The following is a 12383-nucleotide window of genomic DNA, read 5'->3' on the forward strand; positions in this document are numbered from 1 at the left end:
TCCAATATTTTTTTAACACTAGAAAAGTAATAGGATAGCCTATGACTCAGAGTGGTCATCTGACAGAATCCCGCCCTACATGTAAAGCCATCTGATGGAAGGATTGTACCTTGCGGGTGAGACAGAGGTAATGATGAAGTGGGGCAGCCCGTCATGGTACTGCTTCTCCGTCGACTGCACCTTGGTTCCCTTCACGTTCATGACCACAGTGCCGTTATCCAGTGAAATGGAGAACACGTCTGACTGAAAGGCAAGCGCGGTTGTCAAGCAGGGATCCATGTATCCAAAAGGGAAACATGTTTTCAACATTTACTTGATGCTATTTTTTAAAGGAACACCCAGCTTATAAAATACTTTCTATGAATAACAACAAAAACAAAATAGCTAATTGCTTGTTGTCGATGTTACCTATAAAATTAGACACATTTTAATGGAAAAAAACTATATTTAGAACTGAAAATTTCTGGTGATTTTGTCATATTGAGAGTTGTCTTAATGTCACTTTCCTAACTCAGGCATTTCTACTCTATCATGTCTCACTTTTAATCCCTTTTGACCAGGCAATATTTGAATCTCCTTGGGGATGTAGCTAGGTGACCAGGCAAAAGTTCATTTGATAGTTTGGCTTTTTAAATGTTTCACTTTTGATACACAGAGGCAGGAGAGAAATACTTTAAGAATCAGGTTAACATCGCTTTTTCTAAACTTTCTTATCATCTGTCTTCAAATATTGGCAACATGATAATCTTGCTTTTCTTCCCCAATATGGGCACCAAACTCTACAGTTAGCCCAGCATGTAACTACTTTTTTGGGGACTAAAAGTGTTATTTAATTAATCATGGTAACCTGACTCGGGTTAGGTGACAGAGGTCTAAAAAAGTGCTTTGGGTAAATTCTCACAGATGCTACTGATTTAAATTAACTTCAGTATAAATGTAATAGGTACAAAGCAGTAAGTGTGAGAAGTGAAAGCTGCTGTCAGAAATCATAGCATGACCCAGCCCACCAGCGTATCCACTGGTGGTGACCAGGATCACTGAGCCTCTGCAGGTCTTACTTTACTCTTGAAATAATGGATCTTGACGTTGAGCTGTTCTGCAGCAAATGCAAGGAGAGAGAAGTACGTTCTTTTTAGTAATTTATCAATTAAATCACATGTGTGTTTGTTCTTAACATAAAGTGGTTCTTAACATTTTTTGTGCCATGGACTCCTTTGGCAGTTTGGTGATACATATGGACCCCTTCATGAAATAATGTTTTAATATGCATATAAGAAAATGTATAGGAACCCAAAGGAAATGAATTATATTGAAATACAGTTTCAAAATATTAAAACAACAAATTTGTGATATAGTAATACATGTATTTCTTTATGAAGGCATTACATAATAAAATCTAGTATCAGATCTAGTAACTACTGTAATTTAGAAGTAGCTATGAGCAAAAATAAATATTTTGAGATATCTGTGATAGCTTAAATGAAAAATACTTGTGATTTCTATTAATGAAAAAGTTACAGGTACTGCTGATATTATTTTGACTTGTTGCCAACATTCACAATAGAAGGAAATGCTAAACTTTAGTTAGAGCAAATAAAGATGCAATTTCACCCCACCATTCTACAGACCTCCTGAATTCTCTTCCGGAACCCCTGAGGAGTGGGTCTGTGAATCCCAGGTTAAGAACCTCTGATGTGCAATCTATGTAATATTTTATGAAGTGTATGTAATGAGGCATTCTGTGTGTACATGTGAGTCAAAATGAATCTGAATAAAAAAATCACTAAGCACTACTCATGTGCTTAAAAGTATTTTTAATAGAGAAAAACCAACATCACAAAGACATTTCCTCAGAGAAAAACAAATACTTACCCCCGAAGCATAATAGAAGAGTAGCCCGTTTGGCTGTAACGTTTGGAAACTAAATCCTCCTTCAAAGCCATCAAAGAAAGATATTTTCTGAGTTGAAGCAATAAAACTCTGTCCATTGAAATATGCTCTGCGAGATATCTGTGTGTTAAAGAGTGAATTTAGTGTTTGTGATAATTATCGAATGCGTAAAATGCGTATTTCTGACATACCAAAGGTCTCATCTGCTAGTTTCTGTATTAATAGTCTTTTGTTAAACTTCTGGTTTATAATGAAATTGAAGCATGTGAACCTTCTTTCTGTGTTCCTCTAACAGATGGGGCTTCAACTTCTTTACTTCCTCTATCCTGAGTGAGTAATGATGCTCACACAGCCTCTCTGAGCTTTGGAAGCCCCGCCCCTGGAAAACTGAGGCAACTGGACCAGTCACAGAGAAACCCCACAGGCCTTCCTGGCTTAATGATTCTTTCTGCTGGTGGCAGAAAGGAGCCCAAGGTGTACCTAGGATTATAAAGAAGCTGAAAAGAGCTTTACAGCTTTTGAGAGTGGTAACTTTTATGTCTATTATTTATTATTATTAAAGAGATTCTGATTGGTACTTACAAGAGAGTCTTCTGGGCATCCATAGCCAACTCCCAGGGTTTCCGTCTGCTCTAATAAATTAAAATCTTTCTTTTGAAACTGGAAACCCTTCATGCATCCTCTGAAATTTATATCTAGAAGAAGGTGTCCTCTTAGAGTCCTGAAAAAAAATTAATCTTCATTGATACATGTACTTCTTTATATATGTACTTCTTTAGCTGTGATGACGATGTTACCCTATGTATGTAGGCCATGCGATTTAATTTTATTTATAATCATTTATAACTGACTTATTTAAAGGGTAAAAATGGTCAGTTCTTGGTAATTTCACATGGTATAAGCTATCAAAGTAAACTAAGAAAAGTTAATTTCTTATGTCACAACCTGTAAGTGAGGATTTCAACACAGTTTTCAGTCTTCCACTAATCCACTTGGGTTGTAAACGCATCTTCTTGGTTTAATTTGCCACACACTCTAATCAACTAAGGCTAGTGTGAATGTTGGGCCTTGGGATTATTAGGAAAGTAAGAAATATTTTATAAGATAAGGGATGACATTTTTCTCAGTACTGTAGCCCTAGTACCTATTATCATGCCCAGTATATAGGAGTACCCAAGAACATGTTATTGGATATTGAATGAAGTTAGTTTTATTCAAATTACAATGTCTTCAATGTATTTTAGATGAACACTAGCCCAACTAAGGAGTAACAGGTCCCTATATTGTGCACCAACAAGATCATACTGGGAGGGTCGTACCGAAGGACAGATTGGGGTGCACGTAATGGCAACCATGGTGGGTAAAGGTCCAGCGTGGCACAGCTGAAGGACTGAAGAGGCTATTTAGTTTGAAGAGGAATCTTGGGGAGCCTTTTAAACATATGAAGCATTGTGACATGGAAGGGGGATTATACTAGTTGTAATTCAATATACGGAAAAGCTTTATAAAAACTGAAGTCATTAAAATTGATTTTTTACATTCACAGCTAATCATAGATACATCACTACATTTATTTGAAGAGAGGTGTGAGGGCTAATGGAGATGTGGATTCTGTATTGGATGAGAGCGTGAACTGTATCAGCATTTCTCAACCCTAGTTGCTCAGTAGAATTGCCTGGTTGGGGAAGGCTTTTTGTTTTTGTTTTTTAATTTTATATTTATATTGTGGCTTTATCTCAGAGCACTCAGAATTTTTGGAGAGTGGTCATGGACAATGGTGTCTATGAAAGCTTTCCAGGTTATTCTAGAGAGAACCAGGGTTGAGAACCACTGGACTGGAATATCGTAAAGTTGTCTCTCAGTCTTTCAGGTCTCTGATGCTATGAATTAAATGTAATAAGAGACAGTGAATTTTTGAATATGTTAGAATAATGTTTCACCGTACATAATTCACAACCCCTTGGATAAGCTTAAAATTTTTACCTTCAGATGCTATTTGAGAATTCAAATAAGTTTAAAATAACACTAAAACAAAAGGGACACAATTAGAGAAATATGTGTATCACATCTGGCAGATACTAATGTAAGGGGGTCATGAGAACTGGCTGCAGAGGGCCCCGAGCGCACACATGTGTGCGTGTGCCAGTGCGCATGTGTGGAAGCAGCAAGTGGGAGAGCTTAAACCTTTTGCTAGACCCATCCTGGGTGTTGAATGCTCAGCCAGTATGTTGTTAGAAACAAGAGACCACTTAACAAAGAAAACTTACCTGGATTGTAAGATTTCTGGGGGAGCCCCACCAATGTATATGTCTGTGAAAGGTATTTTCATCTTTTCATTGTCCATGCTCTTGACATGCCGTCTGTCAACCACCAGAATCATTTTCTTATCATTGTGGTAAATGATTGAGATCTGGGAGAAAGAAGGCATAGTAACTCCTCATCACTGGTTACCATGCAACTTTTTGAAGACTACTGTATATTTTAATTATTCTGGCTAGAACAGCTAGACTTCCATGTTCTTATGCTTGTTTGTTTACAAAATGGAGAACAGGTTTTCCTTTTTAAATGACAGACATGCAGAAATTCACATTTCCTGAAGAAGGATTCCCATATGGAGAAGGAGCTAATTCAGGAAAAATTTGTCATGAGACCAATTGATTTCTTTGGCCCCTTTGAGGGGATTTGGGAAGGAACTATAAACAGGTACCCCTGGAACCTAGGCTGCATGCTACCAGGTGTTATTTTTTGGTGACGCAGTGAGAAGCCTTAACAAATCTGTGAAAATGCTAGTCAGGTAAATAGTTAAAATAATCTTTTATAGTAAACTGTCGTCATGAAGGCTATAGACTTACCGAGAAGAGAAACGTAGCCTCTTATTTCTCTCTGCATTTCAGTTAAACTTCAAAGATATTATGCTTTTAAACATTTTATTAAATTGTAGACTTAAAGTTGTTATTAATAAAAATAGATGAAGTATATTATCAGCATACTACACATCTGTTTCAAGACTAAAGAGTGTTCTTTGTGGGTTCTCTTTATAAGGAAACTGTATTAGTATTTTCTAAGTTGTGGGTAAACGGTTTAAAAGGAGATTCTCTATTTACTTATATGTACTCTTTTTGTATTTAGTGGGGCTCAGAGGATAAGTAAACAAATGGCTATATGTCTACCCTTTGGCATTTCTGACAAATGTATAGGAGGGTTCTACAGGACTGTCACTGTAATCAAGATAGTGAGCATGGCAGGAGCCTTTTGGTTAATGGAGCAACTAAAATTAATCTTTCAGTGACTCGTTTTTAGAAAAGTCAAAATGACAAAAGCATCTATTTTTTTAAAGCAAACCTCATCCCTGAGTTAAGTAGATGGAGAGTCCTTCTGTCAGTCTTTAGATACAAAGATATTTAGTGTAATTACTTTCCCACATCTCTCAGTTGAACATCTGATTAGATTCACGTCCCAACAAAACTAAATGAAACAGAGTGACTACCCAAATTGCAATGACTTGTACCTCATGATATTTTGCATCATTAATTTGAGCTTTCTTCAAAGTGTCTTCAAGATGCACAGGGCCATTGCTAAATCCGAAGTCATAGAACACGTGCAGGTAACCACTGCGCATTTCCAGGCTGAAAAACCTACTCTGAGGAGAAAAGGGAGTTATAATGTGAGCATCTGCGATTATAAAAGTGCAGATTTAGCTGAATTTGAGAAATAATACTGCATTCTGTATTGCTGAAATTGTTGGAAGCCTAAGGATATCTCATGAAGTTCTTAAAATTATAACTACATCAGTGGTTATGTTTCATATTAATATACCAAAATGTTAATATTTGCATACAATTTTAAATAACTATCTTCTGTTGTTTTTTATTTACTCTATGAATTAATGAAATTATACATTTACTTTGTTGACCTTTAAAATTTTTTATTTTATTTTTAAATTAATTTTTAATTTTATTGAATTTATTGGAGTGACATTGGTTAATAAAATTACATAGGTTTTAGGTATACAATTACATAAAATATCTTCGTGTGTTCACCACCTAAGTCAGGTCTCCTTTTCTTTTAAAAATTTTGAAAACAGACTATTATAGGCCATATGCATTCAACTGACTTTTCTCCAGGCAACTTTTGAAAGTTATAAAAAGCCAGTATATGTGATTGCATTTAATTTTAAGAGGAACATTGGTGACATTTAAAACTAATTCCAAGGGGCACCAAAGAGAACCTTAAAAAATTATCAGCAAATATGGATATAAAAAACAAGGCCATTTCTGTGTTATCCTGCACTGAATTTTTGTAAATAAATATGAAATTATTATTCACTTGGACCACATTATGTTCAAGAACCAGAGTAATTCTGTAACAGTCACTTGAGTATTACACTTACACCATAATACTCACTAGTCAGGCTTGCTTGTTTCAGGAGACGGTTCATAGATACAAGAATTCAATGGATTTGAATGATAAGGTATTATGCAAAGTCCCTATTTTAGAGAAATTGATATTCTGAGCGGAGTTTGCATTCTCCTGAGAATGTGGAAAACAATCCATTGGGGAATAGAAAGAAATATTTCAGCTTTTATTTATACTCATTTAAAACCTCTAAAATAGAAAGCAAAACTAACTTTTCATATTTAATACATGGACAGACCCCAGGCCTTCACTTTGTCCTATGAATGGATTTTCATGGGCTTCACACATATGAGGCTTGAAGAGTGAAGTTCCCCATTTGAAGGCTGACAGTAGCCCCTCACCCGTTTCCTTGCTTTTAGCCTTTTGCAGTTTATTGCAGAGTGCTCGGTTACAGGGATTTACAGGTGAGAGGGCTTAAATAGTGGAATATTTACAATGCTTTTCTATTAAGACACTGTGAGTGACAATATTTTGAGACACATAGATGTTTGCAGATTATATCCTGCAAATTATTAAAAATGCTGTCGTTTAAAGAGAGTTACACATTTTTCTTTATAAAATGAATTATTCTAAATTTATTCACCTTCATTTGTGATGACAAGTGTCTTCCAGTAGTATGAAACCTATTCATTGTTTAAAAAAATACGTGATCTGTCATTTCAGGGTAGGTGTATTATAACAATTGATGAGAGAGTAAATTTTTTTGAAGAAAAGTTACATCAGAGAGATGGTTTTTAAAAAATATGTTTGGAAATTTTTCTATTGTGAAATGAACTTGTTAATGAACACAGTGAGTGTCCTTTTTATAAAAACTCTCATGTCTGCACTATTAAAACACTTCTGGGAGAAACTTGTAGCCTGTTTAAAAATCTTTCAAATGAAGTTTCCAGTGGCTTTGAACTCTTTTCTTACAGTGTACAAAATGACGCAATATATAATTAGCTTGCAAGACTGACATCAGAAAAGCTGGCAATGTACCAGACAAATTTAAATTTGCCAAGTGGTGAATGAGACTGAAAAATGGTATCATGATTTAGTGAGCAAAGCCAGTGGTAAACTTCTTCCAGCTGTACCTTTATGAGGTATCCTGTCCAGTTATAACAGCCAATAAAACTTAATATTGAAGTAAAGTGGACTTTGGACAAGACTTTGAATCATTCTATCACAAATTGTTTAATGAGACTTTCAAAAATAGTTAAACATATTTAATTACATTGTTTGAGTACTGCTATTAACAATAATTTTGTACAATTAATGAATAAAAGTGTTTATTTAATTTCATCTTTATTTTAAAATAACTTATTTTTACTCAATATTATCTTTATATAAATTGTCTCTTATTCCCAGTTTTGAACACTCTATTCATATATTGTATATGTATATTATTAATAAAGATATATATATACACACACATTCATATACAGTAAACATGCAAACTTTTTTTTACTGATTAGGGCAGATGATTTAAAAAGCCAGTGTTAAATATCCATAGACACACTGTTTTTCTTTATCTTGGCACCGATTTTAAAAAATTTCCTCAGTGTATTAAAGAGGAGATATTTAATATACACTTAGTATTTAATAAAATGTAGCGCAGGGAAATGCACTTCAGGGCTGCATTTACTTATTGCTGACATCCAATTCAGTCGAATAACCCATTTAGTTTGATTTCTAAACTGAAACCTCATTTGGATGGCCCGACACAACCTTGGAAGGTTCCTAGAAATATGCATAGCAGAAAGTAAATGAAATAAAGGAGAAGATGTAGGACTTTTTATTGGTACTCACTCCATTGACCATCAGAAGCACAAGTCCATTGTCAGCTAGTGTTCGAACTTCTATGTCAAAACGAGTCACCTGACCATATTTCCCTCTCCTGGTGATATCCCTCACCACAGCATAACTGGAGCCATCAAAGAAGTAGCTGGCAGCCCGACTCTGAGTGAAGGCCAGCTTATCTCTGAAATAAAAACACAAGGATCGTGTAAGTATTGCAAAGTTGTGCTTTCCCAGTGAGGCCCTTTTAACCATCTCATGACATCTTCCTTGGACCTTCCAGCATTTCAGTGAAGTCATGAGGCCTGAATGGTGACACAAAGAAGCATTTACAGGTAAGGTAAATGAGTTGTTTTTAATAGATTCCTTCTTTACCCCGTGTGCTAAGAGAACAGAAGTCTCTAGTGAAACCCGAGTCTCTGGAACCCTACATCAATGCTGCAAATAAGTAGTTTAACCCTCTTTGTAACTGTTCATGTTCATCTATGGAAGAGAAAACCTGAAAAGTGTTTTGCAGGCATGACTATTATGCAGCTTCAAAACCAGTTTCCCCAAAGAAAAGATTGAGAGCTCGGACATGGGCTCACACTTGTCTCTCCCGCTGCTCCGGCACGGCTCTCAAAGTCTTTAGTACTCAACACTTTCTTACCTGGCACAGGGCACTGATTTGGAGGGATCCATATCATAGATGTGCTTAAAGTTGTACAAGCTTATCACATCGTTATTCAAAGTGGCCAGCTCCAGGCAGCCAGTGAAGCCCGGCAGGTTTAAGCTGGCAGGAAGCTGTGCAACAGACAAAGCATTGTCAACCGTCCCATTTCACCAGGAGGACACAGAACAGGCAGTTAAACAAATAGTAGGTCTAAGACATTTACCCATTGGTATAGATATCTTTCTAGCCCCGAGTTTCTGTCTACTCTATGCCAAACCATTTTGATAAATCATGATTTTTCAGTTGTTCATATCTTAGCAGAGCGGGTGAGATTTATTGAGTATATACTATGTGCCAGTCACCCACTGGGCAATGAATTCATGACCAAAATCCATCCTTACATCAGCTCTGTGAAGTAGTTATTCCTGTTCTCATATAAAGAGAAAGTAATTCTCAGGCCCAAGAATGTGCCTATAACTAGTAAATAACAGTCCTGGAGTTGAATCCTAGATGGAGTCCCCATCTTCTTGGGCCTTCCCTTTATTTGCCTTTCATCAGGTCTAACACTTTCTTTCCCCCAGGTCCCACCCCCTGCTTTGTATTTCATTTTATGCTTATATTACTTGAGATAACTAAGCTTTTGAAACTGTCATCTGTGAACTTGAAGATACAAACCCACAAGGTAGAGATACTCCTGCCATAGATGGGAGAAATATTAATGACATATGCATGTATCAGAATGAAATGAATTGATATTCCAGTGTGAGCTATAGCTTGAATGCATTCGACACTATGAAAATATGGTCGTGGAGACCAGATTTGTATACCAGATTTACAGATCCTCGTTCAGAATTCTACAGATCCTACTGAGCTTAATTCTTTCTTGAAATATCAAGGTTGCCATCCCAACCCCAAATCATTGTAGGTCTTAGGGATTTTTGAAAACAATTATTGTAGATTTGCAAGAAGCCAAAATATAGCTGGAGAGCTCACCTTGAAGTTTGAAGGTACGCCACCAACGTAAAACACAGTGTCCTCGGGGTCCAGATCCAGCAAGGAGTCATCCCCTACAAACTCCCCCTTCTTAATGAACTTCTCCTCTGCAGTGCTACTGAGGCTTGGGACTGTTAAAAACACCTTCCCATGTTTTCCTACCCTGTTGAGATAATGAATTTACACTCTTTTTTAGCCCAATAATTTATGGAAAAGGCATATTTTTAATGTTACGATGTTAATGTTACCTTGTCACAGAGTTCGTGATTTGATTTTGTCATACTCATAAGCATTTGCAGAATGTCAACAATCAATGGGAAGGGCAAAAAAGACATTCCATCTCTGAATTAATTCATGGATTGGCCAGACAAAAAGATCTAATAATCAGACTGGTATCTAAAAATGATGACTATATATTCTAATCTTTTGTTTTTCACTGAGATATTTGGGAAGGAGTATAGGGATAATGGAAGAAGAGGAAAGAAAATGCTACTTCCAACATCCGCAGGAAGGCTGTAAGTGGTGTGTGTGTGTTTGTGTCTTACGAAATGTGCACACAAGCCCTGTGTCATGGATTCACTTTACCTTTCAATCTTGACAATGCTGAAGTAAGCCGGCCATGAACTGATGGGCTTGGAGTCCAGGGGAATCTCTACATCCTTAGTTCCCAAATTATAAACATACACCAGGTTATCGTTTTTGATTGCAAGACCCATGTATTCTTTTTTGGCCTGAAATGTAAAGAAGTTGCTTAAATAAAATCCAAATGAATAAATATCATCTTTTTGTCTTCATTTCCTTAGAGGACAATAAACAATTCCAATGCTTGGCCATATCAAGGTATGTCTGGATGAATTATTACCAAAGTTTCTGTTAGACTGGGCAGTGCCTCTTCCTTTCCTGCCTCCCTGTGGCTGCGTCAGTCTGGGGTCCCCCTGGGCTTGTCCAAGTGCATCTGGACAGGCAGGCAAGCAACTGCAGGCTTGTGGACATTTGATGGCTGCCAGGAGTGTGTGCTGGCTTTGCTTAGTTAACCAGGGACACAATGCAGCCTGCCAATACCAATTGCTATGCTTCTTCGGAGTTCAGCATCAAACGTGATAGGCTTCTGTATTCTGAAGGTCTTTGAAATGCTATATTCAAACACTTCAAAGTTAGCAGTGTGAGGATGATATGAAGCAAGCCTTGAAATATTCCACACAGAAAGAACTACTTGCCTTTAACTCACTACTTTAGTCTGGGCATTAAAACAATCTATACCTTTTGAGTTACCAGAATGGGAATTTTGTTGTTGGCCTACGTAGCTTTGTTGTAAGGCAAGGGAGAAGCACCTATTTTTCCTTTTAATATTATTTCCTCTTTTTAAGAAGTACAAGTTAGTAGTTACAAAATAGTCATCACAGGATGTAAAATAAAGCATATAGTCAATGATACCGAGCTAACTATGTACCACAGTACCAGGTGGGTACTGGAAATATCAGGGGGAACACTTTGTAAAGTATATGATTGTCTAACCACCATGCTGTACACCTGAAACTAGTACAAACATTATATTGAATGTAAACTGTAATTAAAAAATAAAAATAAATATAAATGAAACTTCGTGTTCTTACATTTTTACTTCCGAGGTATAGGATAAACTGGTCTGTAGTCCTAGCCAGTTCTGGCTGCTTCACGACAGGAGGTTTCACATACAGGCTCAGGGACGTGAAGGCCTTTAAGTCTTCCGCATTGGTTTTAGGGTGCACTTCAACTGCAGACTGGCCATCAAACATCATGGAGACTTGGACCTGGGGTTACAAAATTATTCCATTAAAAGTGTGGTGCAGAAATGGGCACAGAGCTTTCCCATGGTTCTCAGTGGGCCTCCCTCATTCCTGATGTGCCTCTGAGCTCTCCTCTCCTCCATGCCTTTGTTTACGAGTGTCCTCACCTCGTTGGAGAAAGGATTTTAGGTGGATTGTAATGAAATATTTTAAATTTAAAATGGGATGACCAAGTAAGTTGAAGAATGAGTATAAATATGAACTCACAATGAACTACATACTTGGTCAGGGTGAACTAAGCAGCTGAAGGGGTACTTAGTCATACAATTCACAGGGTCTGTAAGATTAACAACAATGAACTGGTTGGGAGAAGTATAACTAATATTGGGTATTAGTACAGATGGGAATTTGTCCCCAGAGTCTTCAAAAGAAGAGCATGGGGTGAGTCTGGACAGGTAGGAGGGGTCTAGACCCAGCTCTGAAGTTGGAGACAGGTCTTGAAACCTGGCTCTGCCACTTCCTAGTTATGTAATCCCAAACGAGTCACCTAACCTGCAGTTTCCTCACCTGTAAAATGAGGACAATAAATCTGTTGTGAGAATGAAATAAGATGACCAGTATAAAAATGCTTTCTAGGACCTGGCTCTATCATTATAATGATTCTAAGGATGAGTTCATTAATATGTTTTTTTTTAATAATGATTCTCAGAAAGGCATCACAACAAAGCAAAACTCAGTAAATGCATTTCTAAGAGGCCCAATATGATGTGTTAAATGAGTCTGATTCGAGGTGATGTTCAGAGTATTCAGAAGTGGACAGACAGTACATCCATGCCACTTGTGCAAATATTTCTGAATGACTGCATGTTTCTACATCAGGTCATTAATAT

General features: G+C 36.9%; 1 protein-coding gene across 4 annotated transcripts in view; it reads right to left on the reverse strand.

Moving 5' to 3' along the window:
* LAMA4 (laminin subunit alpha 4) overlaps positions 1-12383 on the reverse strand; it is a 133039-nt gene that overhangs the window by 22948 nt on the left and 97708 nt on the right. For all 4 annotated transcript variants that reach the window (XM_045188685.3, XM_045188686.3, XM_053914064.1 and 1 more), the window contains exons 20-29: positions 11341-11517; positions 10313-10458; positions 9728-9890; positions 8732-8865; positions 8095-8266; positions 5399-5530; positions 4158-4300; positions 2473-2611; positions 1873-2010; positions 110-243 (exon numbers count right to left, since the gene is read on the reverse strand). In XM_045188685.3, the coding sequence (XP_045044620.2) occupies positions 110-243; positions 1873-2010; positions 2473-2611; positions 4158-4300; positions 5399-5530; positions 8095-8266; positions 8732-8865; positions 9728-9890; positions 10313-10458; positions 11341-11517 (1478 nt within the window). The remainder of the gene's footprint in view (positions 1-109; positions 244-1872; positions 2011-2472; positions 2612-4157; positions 4301-5398; positions 5531-8094; positions 8267-8731; positions 8866-9727; positions 9891-10312; positions 10459-11340; positions 11518-12383) is intronic.

Source organism: Desmodus rotundus, chromosome 11 (genome assembly GCF_022682495.2).
Source record: "Desmodus rotundus isolate HL8 chromosome 11, HLdesRot8A.1, whole genome shotgun sequence".
NCBI lineage: Eukaryota > Metazoa > Chordata > Mammalia > Chiroptera > Phyllostomidae > Desmodus > Desmodus rotundus.